Genomic DNA, 9,308 nt, shown 5'->3' with positions numbered 1-9,308 from the left:
GGGGACGGTGATGAGCCTTGGTCCCGCCTAGTGCTGGATCCACAGCACAGCACCTTCTCACTCTTCCGCCCTGTGCGGGAGGAGGCTGCCACAGACAGGGAACGCAGGAGCTCGCTCGAATGGATTAACTGGCAGGAGGGCTTCCCCCTTGGTTGCGGTGGTCTTGGGGGTTTCGGCAAACTTCCGGAGTGGAGATGCCTGGTAGGTGTGGCCTGCCCGGAGGGTCCTGCATTTCCCACACTCCCACTTGTCCCTTTTCCTGCAGGGCTTCTTTCCTGGGGTCAGCCTTGGGAGTTTGGAACAGATTTCCAGGAAACCGCAATTAGCCCCAGGCTAAAACTCTGAAGATGTTGGGATCCCTCCTCCCCTGGTGGGTGGTGGCCCACCCTTTGTTTGTAGCCTGGGGGATTGGAGTACAGCTGCTGTTCATGGCCACCCATCCACGTGGGGTTTTGGTTTAGCTCCCTCCTCCTCCAGGAAGCCTCAATTTTCCAGATCAGCCATCACTCACTATATCTCATTCCGTTCCCTACGTTCTCTTAACCACGACTGAAAACACTAGGGTATCAGGACCTTACTGGCCAGTTTGTGAGCAGGGTATCTGTTGCTAAATTGGTACTCGTAGAAGGAATTAACAAAAGAAAATCTCCATGCATTACAATATCGAGCTTGGTGTTTTATTATTATTATTTTGGTTGAGGCAGGGACTCACACTCTGTCCAGGCTGGACTGAAATTCAATCCTTCTGCCTCAGCCTTCCAAACGCTGGGATTACAGGGGGGCAATTATCACCCAGTGTTGATTGTTATATTCTTCCATTGCACAATTTCTGCATCGATTTTTTTACTTTTATTTCTTTATTATTTTGTTTTTACAAAGGTACAAGGAATTTAAGAAACATTAAAACAATCATTCAAACGGCTTCAGGCACGGCTTCAATGACAAGCACAGCTCCTTTCTCACTTCCTGTTTCCCTCTAGGGCAGACCCTCAAGTTTTGTTCCAGGAAACAGATTTATTCTAGAGCTAAGGTGGGTACCAGCCGAAGGCTCACCTCCAAGCGCTCTCCTCATCCACACCACACAAAGTTCCTGAGTCAACAGAAAGGGAGCTCCCAAGGCGTGAGACAGTGAGGCAAGGGCTGCTTTGCCCCTGGGTGGGCACTGCCTTTGTGGGCACGGTTGCTCCATCAACTCAAGAACACAAAAACATAATCTTAAAAAAAAAGATGACTTTAAAAAAATATCTGATAAAAATTACCTATCCCTCTCCCTTGCTATGAAATAATTTAAATAATTTATTCTAGGTGTAAAAAAAAAAAACAACAAATAAATTTGTTCATAGCCACCTGTGACCTGTTCTTGAATGTGAGGTCTGAGTCTGGGTCCCTTACAGTGGGGTGAGTTTCTCTTGGGGTGGGATGGATGGTGTTGTACAGAGATACCACGATGGGGAGCTCTGGAGACCCCACCCTCAGCCACATACAGGAGGCAGTGGCTTTGGACTGGTGTCTTCACTCTGAGGCTGTCCCGCCTTCTGAACATGGGGGATGGGAGCTTGACAAACTAGTCACAAATGAAAGGACAGAGAGCCCTGATCCAGGAGCGCCAGCTCCTGTCAAATGCCTGGGACTTAGCCTTTTTCTCGGGAGCACAAATACGGCAAGCACAGCCGGCTTGTCGTCGTCGTGGTGGTGGATAGAGTCCTGGTCTAGTGATTGATGGATGGAGAATAAACCAAGAAACACGGGACTGTGAGGGGCAAGGCATCATGGGAGGGAGTCTTGAGATTGTCCTACTTTGATTGCCAGCTCAGGTGCAGGAGACCCGCCCAAAGCCTCTGCGTCCTCACTGTATTGAAGTCACCTTGTCTTGTGGCAGCTTGTCCAGAGGGCCACACTTCCCACTGAGGAGTCAGCTGCAGTGGGGGTGGGTCTGGTCATCACTATGTCCATCCAGAGGGATGCTAATCGTTAGCATGGTCAAAGTCTGTTAGCCTGTGGGGCTCCTGCAATTCCCACTTGAGCTCCAGCATGACCCGTGTATGGGAAAAACACTGCCTGCCTGTCCAGAGGGGAGTGGGTGTCTGGTAAACTTTGGGAGTAAGCTCTGTCTCAGATTCTTCTCAGGCAACAGCTGCGCTGCTGTACTGACCACCAAGAGAGAAAGAGCCTCAGAACAGGGCCCAGGACACACAAGGGGGGAGGGCCCAGGCCTGCAGACCAGATGCTGTCTGGCCCCACTTTCTCACCTGGTACAGGCCAACCAGAGCCCTTCCTGGTGGGTGGCCACAGGGCTTGGCCACTTCCAGTGCTGCCCTCCCTCCACATCCCCAACCTCGCAGAGGCCTTTTGATAACCTGGGTGGAAGCCTGTGTCTGCCCTCCTGGAGGCTGCAGGCTCTGGAGTCAACAGATATGGCTGGTGTCCCCAGCTATAGGACTATCTACTCTCACCTGACTGGTTCTGGTTGGAAGGATGGGTTTGGCTACCTGTCTGTAGTTTAGAATTGGGCCCAATCTTCACTCATTCCTTTCAGACTGAGACTCCGCACCAGCCTGAGTTTCTTCATTAAGCACAGGTCACCAACCCACAGGCACGATCAAAATCAAGTATGTGGTGGCAAGTCACAGAGGGGGTGATAGCTCACTGGAACTTTCCCCTTGTTCAGACGGAGAAACTGAGACCAGAGAGAGCAGTACTTGGTAAAGGTCACCAGGGAAGTCCAGACATAGCTGAGGTCAGAAACCAATGGACCCTACTATGGGGACTCAGAACAACACTGTCAGACAGACCCAGGACAGGACCTCAGTCCAGCCCTGCCAGGAAACAGATCTTACGTGTCTCTCTTTGGGCTTCAGAGTTAAGTAAGTCAGATCAGTGGTTTTCAAGCTTCTAAGAGATAATTTAGCAGTCAAAGCATATATTCCAAAGTGGGCTGATGAAGATGGAGGCTATCTGTTAGAATGAGTCCACCGACCAAAACCGCTCCCTACTCTACGACCACAGGGAGGTTGACCTACCCAGTCCTTCCTGAGCTTTCTACCTCTGGGAGGTCATAGGTCCTCCCCGACCCTTAAAACCAGAATTCAGCAGAAGGCAGGGTGCAATCGAAACCAGCCGGGGCAGAAACCACAGCGGTGAGAAGGCAACAGGAAAGTGGCACCATGTCCCACTGGGATCTCTTTCAGCGACCGAGAGTTTTCTGGTATAAAATATAGAAATAGTGGTTGTTCTTGGGGACCTATGGTTCGGTTCTGGACCTCCCCACAGAGCCTCTTGGTGTCCCTGAGGGCAAGGATGGCGGGGACCTCTGTTCAGAACTGTCCTAAGCCCATCCTCAGGTTCTTGATCTCCAGTTCCAGCTGCTTGGTCTGGACCTCCCTCTGCATCAACAGCTCCCGGAGCCTCCGGATCTCCTCCTGTTGCCGGTAGAACATGTGCAGCAGCTGGGGAAGCAGAGGGCAAGGTCATCTGGGTGGCCAGGGTGGGCAACAACACCAAAGTCAGTTGAACTGACTTTCAACTTGAGAGTGGTTAAATTATCAAGGGACAGTCATTGCTTGGCTCGGACACAAAAGCCTTGCTCACTTTACCCATGAAGTTCAAACAGACTGTGTGTGTGTGTGAATGTGTCCCATTTCTCCTTCCAGGGTCCCTCAGGGGTAGAGCAAAGGGTATTTGGGCCTGAGTATGAAAACTTGGGTTTTCACCACCATCGGGCTGTGTAGTTAATATTAAAAACTTGGCAGGGGAGCTAGAGAGATGGCTCAGAGGTTAAGAGCATTGCGGGCTCTTCCAAAGGCCCTGAGTTCAATTCCCAGCAACCACATGGTGGCTCACAACCATCTGTAATGAGGTCTGGTGCCCTCTTCTGGCCTGCAGGCATACATACATACAGAATATTGTATACATAATAAATAAATAAATAAATATTTAAAAAAAAATAAAAACTTGGCAGGATCTAGAATGACCTATGGAGTTTGTAGAATGGGCTAAATGAGAGAAGACACACCCTAACTGTGGGTGACATTATCCCATGGGCTGGGGTCCCGAAGTGAATAGGAATGAGGAAGTGAGCGTTCATCTCTCTCTCTGCTTCTGACTGTGGATGCCATGTGACCGGCTTCCCTGAGCTCCTGCCTTCCTCACCATGCCTTCCTCACCATGATAAACTAACCCCTTACCGTAATTGCTACCTCTGCACCAAACAGCCATTAGATGTGGGGCACCTCTCGAGGGTCTCTGTTGTTCCCCCAAAATGTCTGTGACATCTCTTAGGGTGGCGGTGTTAGTACCTCCTCTCTCGGTGTGGAAACTGAGGCTGAAGCTGTTTCCATTGGCATTTTGCCCACAGCAGCAGGGAAATAACTAGTGTACCAGCAGGTATACAGCAGATGCTTAACATGTACTGGCTCTTAAAAACAGGCCTCAAAATTCCACAGTGCTGGTGCCAGGGCCATAATGGCACCAAGTCCTATCTTCTGCATTTCATAGACTGTCCCCACCACTGTGTGCACATCCATCACCTTGGTATATGGCTGCTAATCAGAGCCCATGAGGTGACTACATTTTGCCAAGAGAGTTAAGGTCCAGGCCAAGAGGTCAGGTCCAGCAGGCTGCCCTTCTGCCCTCATTTCCCTCCCAGCCCACCACGCCCCCCCATCCTGCAGGCCTCTCTCTCCTCCCACCTCATTTTCTGTCTTTGGTGGGGGGCATTCAAAAATATCAGTGCCATTGCTGAGCCGGGACTTCTCCTCCAGCCGCCACTCTGTGGCCCACTTTGGTGTCTTCTCTCCCAGCAGAGAGCGGGGTTTCCGGTCATCATTGGTGGCCAGCTGTGCCATGGGTTCCAAGAGCCCAGGTGAAACTTGGACCATAGAATTGGAGAAAGGTTTCTTCTCTGGAGGCAGTGGCTGGGGCTCCAACGGCTCGGAGCCAGGTCGAAGGGACATCATGATGGGCTCTGGAAGGGATTTAAAAGGCTGTGAAGAGGGCTGAGTGGCCATGAGTAGATGGGCATGCGGGGGCATGGACACGGCAGGCTTGTAGACAGGCATGTACCCGTGCCATGGCAATCAGGAAGCAACATGTGTCGCCCATGTGTGGGGAAGGGAAGCCAGCACAGGGGCACAGCATAGACGTACACTGGAGTGGCATCCGGGTCCCTGAGCTCAAATGAAGCTTGTCCTTGCCTGCTCCCTGCTCCCCTTAGCCAGGGTCTTACTCTGTAGTTCTGGGTGGCTATGAACTCACAATCTTAGGGCATGAGCTGCCTTGGCTTTGCTTTGTAAGGAGAGACCCAGTCATAGGGTCCTCTGCCACCTATGAAGCACAGTCATTTTTCTCACATCTTCAGGAAAATCTTGCAGACACAGAGAGCAGATGGGTGTGTGTTGTGTGAGCAGGGGCTGTTTGAGGGTTACACATAACTGGTAAGTGGCACTGGAGCATGAGGCTGCCCATGCTCTGGGAATACATGAAGTGACCGGCGGGGGGCGGGGGGGGCTGTTGAGGCATGGAGGGAGCCTGCGTAGGAGCAGAGGAAGGTCAGACAGCGATCTGTTGCCTAGAGAATCTTGGGCCATAAAATAACCATGGAGGAAATAGTGAGGGTGGGGAGGAATGTGAATAAGCCACCCAGATAGTCACAGTGGCAGTTTTTCTGTGGAGTGACAGACATTTCCGACCAGGAGGCGTTTAGGAACAAGGCAGGTGAAGCCTCTGTTTCCCTGGCATTTTCTTTAAACAATTACCGGGAGCTGGTTGACAAGGGCCTCTCCCCTCAGCTACTTGGGATCTCTGGGACTCCCATTTTCCTAGGTAGTGGCCTGCTCCCCGCCTCCCTCACCTCTGTTTATTCCGCTGAGCCACTCGTGGGCTGTCAGGGAGGGCTGAGGTGCTGCCGTGGGCGGGTAGATGTCCTCTTGGTAGGATTCTGACTGCGGGAGAAGTGGGGACAGTGAGCGTAGGGCTGAGCCTTGGAGTCTGGCTCTCCTCACCCCTGCTGAATGAGGAGCCCAGCAGCCAGAAAACAAGGGCGCTGGCTCCATGGGTACAGAAGCTTAGGAGCAGAAGCAGGACAATATCCAGTGTTTCAGGATACAGGGCTGTGGTACTGACCATGAGAAGAGCCTTGCCTTGCAGGAGCCACCCTCAGCCATGATCCCCCAGCATGGGCCTGGGATCTGGAATTCTGACATCTGGGGTCTGGTACCCACCACACTTACCCTCCGGGGTACAATCATGGACACGGGCTCAATGAGGCTTTTGGTTGTGATCAGCTTGTAGAAGCGGAAGATCTCACAGGAAGACACATCGAGACCTCTCTTTGGCATGATACCTGTGGCCAGATGGCCAAGAAGAGATGAGAAATCCTGGCTGGGCTAGAGGTGAGATCCAGCAGCTAAGGAAAAAGGCAGACTGTGCACCTGTGATCAGAGACTGCCCTCCCCTGTCATTTCCCCTCAGCCAAGCTCCTGAAGGTCACCTATGCGGGTTGCCTTGAGCAGGGAAACAACCGAAGGATTCCATAACCAGGTACTGCCTCTACCTTCAAAGTTTAAATTTTTTTTGAATATTTATTTTAATTTTATGTGCATTGGTGTTTTGCCTGCATGCATGTCTGTGTGAGGGTGCCAGAGCCCATGGAACTGGAGTTAGAGATAGTTGGGAGCTGCCACGTGGGTGCTGGGAATTGAATCTGGAAGAGCAACCAGTGCTCTTAACCACTGAGCCATCTCTCCAGCCCCAAGGTTGAATTCTTTTATCTGGATCCTGAAGATGGTTTAACCTGCCTAAAGGTCCCCCCTTCCATCCTCATAGACCTAGAACCTAAATGTTTATTTTGTATTTTAGTTTATTTATTTTTTGAGACAGGATCTCATGGAATAAAACTTGCTATGTAGCAGAGAATGGTCTTGAACTCCTGACCCTCCTGCTTTCATCTCTTGAGTGCTCAGATTACAGGTGTATGCCACAACACCAAGCCTCATTTGAGGCAGGGTCTTGCTGTTATACAGCCCAGGCTGGCCATAAGCTCTTAATACTCAAGGCTAGGATTATAGACCTGTGTCTCTGTACCTGGCTTCCTAAACACTCCTAATATGGCCACTCCAGTTCTTCGTTTTTCTTTTCTTTTCTTCCTTTTGTTTACTTGACACAAGGTCCCATATAAACCTGCCACGACCTCAAACTTGTTATATAGATGAGGATGACCTTGAACTCCTGATCCCCTTGCCTCCATCTGCCAAATGCCTATCTTAGTAATCTGTTGACACAGGAAGCACCACCAGATGCAGCCCCTTGGACTTCCAGAGCCAAGAGCCCCACCGCGCCTTGCTCGTCCCAACTCATCCAGTCTGGGGTGCTGATACCGGTATCAAGAAACAGATGGATACAGCCCACAGGTTAGTACCCCTTGGCTATCCCCTTGCTGTCTGATGTCTTCCCATACCAAGACCAAGCCCTGGCGCCCTGGCCATACATGGCTTGGGAGTTCCACTCACCGATCCCCTTCTGTGGGTTGTAGGAGCGGAACTCAGTCAGGTAGCTCAGGTAAGGCTTCTCAACGCTCACCTCATAGTATCGTATGTTCCCATCTCCCTGGGGAGGGGAACCGGGAGGGTCAGAGCTGGGCCATCAGTGTTTCACTGGCCCCCATGAGCGAGTAGTCAGACCCTGACTTTCAGAGTGGACAAGCTGATGAACCCATCCCATACAGGGACACCAGGGAGCCTATGGCTAACAATCAACAACCCCAGCCCACCCATGTTCCTCTAGTGCAGAAGCCCTGGGAACATTCCCACATGACAACCACTGAGGAAGTCAGGATGTCAGAGACCATTGGGGACATTTCTCATTGACAGAGTCACTTGGAGGTATCATTACTGGCATATTGAGCAGGGAACCAGAGGCTCTAGATACTGGACACCCCCACCCATGAACATCTATTCTGCTTCAAATCCAAAGATTCCCCTGTTGAGAACTACCACCTGGACCAGGAATTGGGGAGGAACAAGCTAGGATGGAGGGGGTCACACCAAAGCCCGGGCTAAGGAGCTAGAAAGGGAGGAGCAGGTATTCGCTCAGGGGAGAGGCTAGTCACTAGTGCCTGTCTCCACCCTGTCTCCAAGGACCCTAGGTCGTTTTTTGAGCATACACAGCTAAGCTCAGGCTGTTTCTGCCTCCCGCTGTGCCAGGCTGACCTTTCCCACAATGTACAGCATGCTGGTGTCCGAGTCATAGAAGGGAAACAGCACACCCGAGGAGCCATCCAGGTCCTCCTCTGTGAGGGGCACAGAAAGGTTGTCCTGCAAGGGAAGGGAGACCGTCAAGACATGAGCATCATTCCTGCAGTCTCCAGGGGAGCTGAGATTTGATCTGCTGCCCTTGGCTCTGAATGTGTCCATAAGAGTGCGTGTTAGTATCTGAGACAGAAAGTTTGCTTTTCTGTATTATACACATGTTTTGTAAAGAGGTCCTGGTTCTCAAGATTCAGTCTGTGAATTATGCTCTGGTGGAAATGATATTTCAAAGGCAGTACTGCCCCACCCCAATTTGTCAGCCTTTTACAAAAAGATTTATTTTATTTTATGTATATGGGTGTTTTGCCTGTATGTATGTCTGGGTACCATGTGCAGTGCCCAAGAGGCAAGGGGAAGATGTCAGACTCTCTGAAACTGGAGTTACAGTTGTGAGCTCCAGGGCTAGGAACCAAATCCTGGTCCTCTGCAAGAGCAATGAGTGCTCTCAGCCCCAATCCATCTTTCTATCTTTGCCAGCATTTTGCTTTAACAAAAGTCTTCTTGTTTTGTTTTATAGACAGGGTTTCTTTGTGTAGCCCTGGCTGTCCTGGAATTTGCTCTCAAGTTGGCCTCAAACTCACAGAGATCTGCCTGCCTCTGTCTCCCAAGTGCTGAGATTAATGGCACCTGGCTTTAACAAGTTTTTTTTTTTTTTTTTTTTGAGACAGGGTTTCACTGTGGTTTTGGAGCCTGTCCTGGAACTAGCTCTTGTAGACCAGGCTGGTCTCGAACTCACAGAGATCTGCCTGTCTCTGCCTCCCGAGTGCTGGGATTAAAGGCGTGCGCCACCACCGCCCGGCAACAAGTCTTTTTAAAAATTTTTTGAGACGGGCTTCACTCTGTAGCCCACGCTAGCCGTGCTAGCCCTGAACTCAGAGCAATTCTGCCTGGGATTATAAAAATTACTTACTATACCTGGCTTTTTCCCCCACCCAGGGCTTCATGATACTAGGAAAATACTCTACCACCGAGCCACATCTATAAGTCTCTTTTAAAATAGAAAAC

General features: G+C 50.8%; 1 protein-coding gene across 1 annotated transcript in view; it reads right to left on the bottom strand.

Moving 5' to 3' along the window:
* Window positions 1-689: 689 nt before the first annotated feature.
* Coro2a (coronin 2A) overlaps window positions 690-9,308 on the bottom strand; it is a 57,359-nt gene continuing 48,740 nt past the window's right edge. Inside the window, exons 7-12 of the mRNA XM_057791009.1 lie at window positions 8,205-8,309; window positions 7,506-7,602; window positions 6,228-6,340; window positions 5,849-5,939; window positions 4,689-4,963; window positions 690-3,446 (exon numbers count right to left, since the gene is read on the bottom strand). Of these exons, the coding sequence (XP_057646992.1) occupies window positions 3,315-3,446; window positions 4,689-4,963; window positions 5,849-5,939; window positions 6,228-6,340; window positions 7,506-7,602; window positions 8,205-8,309 (813 nt within the window). The 3' untranslated portion in view covers window positions 690-3,314. The remainder of the gene's footprint in view (window positions 3,447-4,688; window positions 4,964-5,848; window positions 5,940-6,227; window positions 6,341-7,505; window positions 7,603-8,204; window positions 8,310-9,308) is intronic.

This window comes from Chionomys nivalis, chromosome 16, assembly GCF_950005125.1.
Source record: "Chionomys nivalis chromosome 16, mChiNiv1.1, whole genome shotgun sequence".
In the NCBI taxonomy this organism is placed as follows: domain Eukaryota; kingdom Metazoa; phylum Chordata; class Mammalia; order Rodentia; family Cricetidae; genus Chionomys; species Chionomys nivalis.
This window is presented reverse-complemented; position numbering and strand designations above follow the sequence as displayed.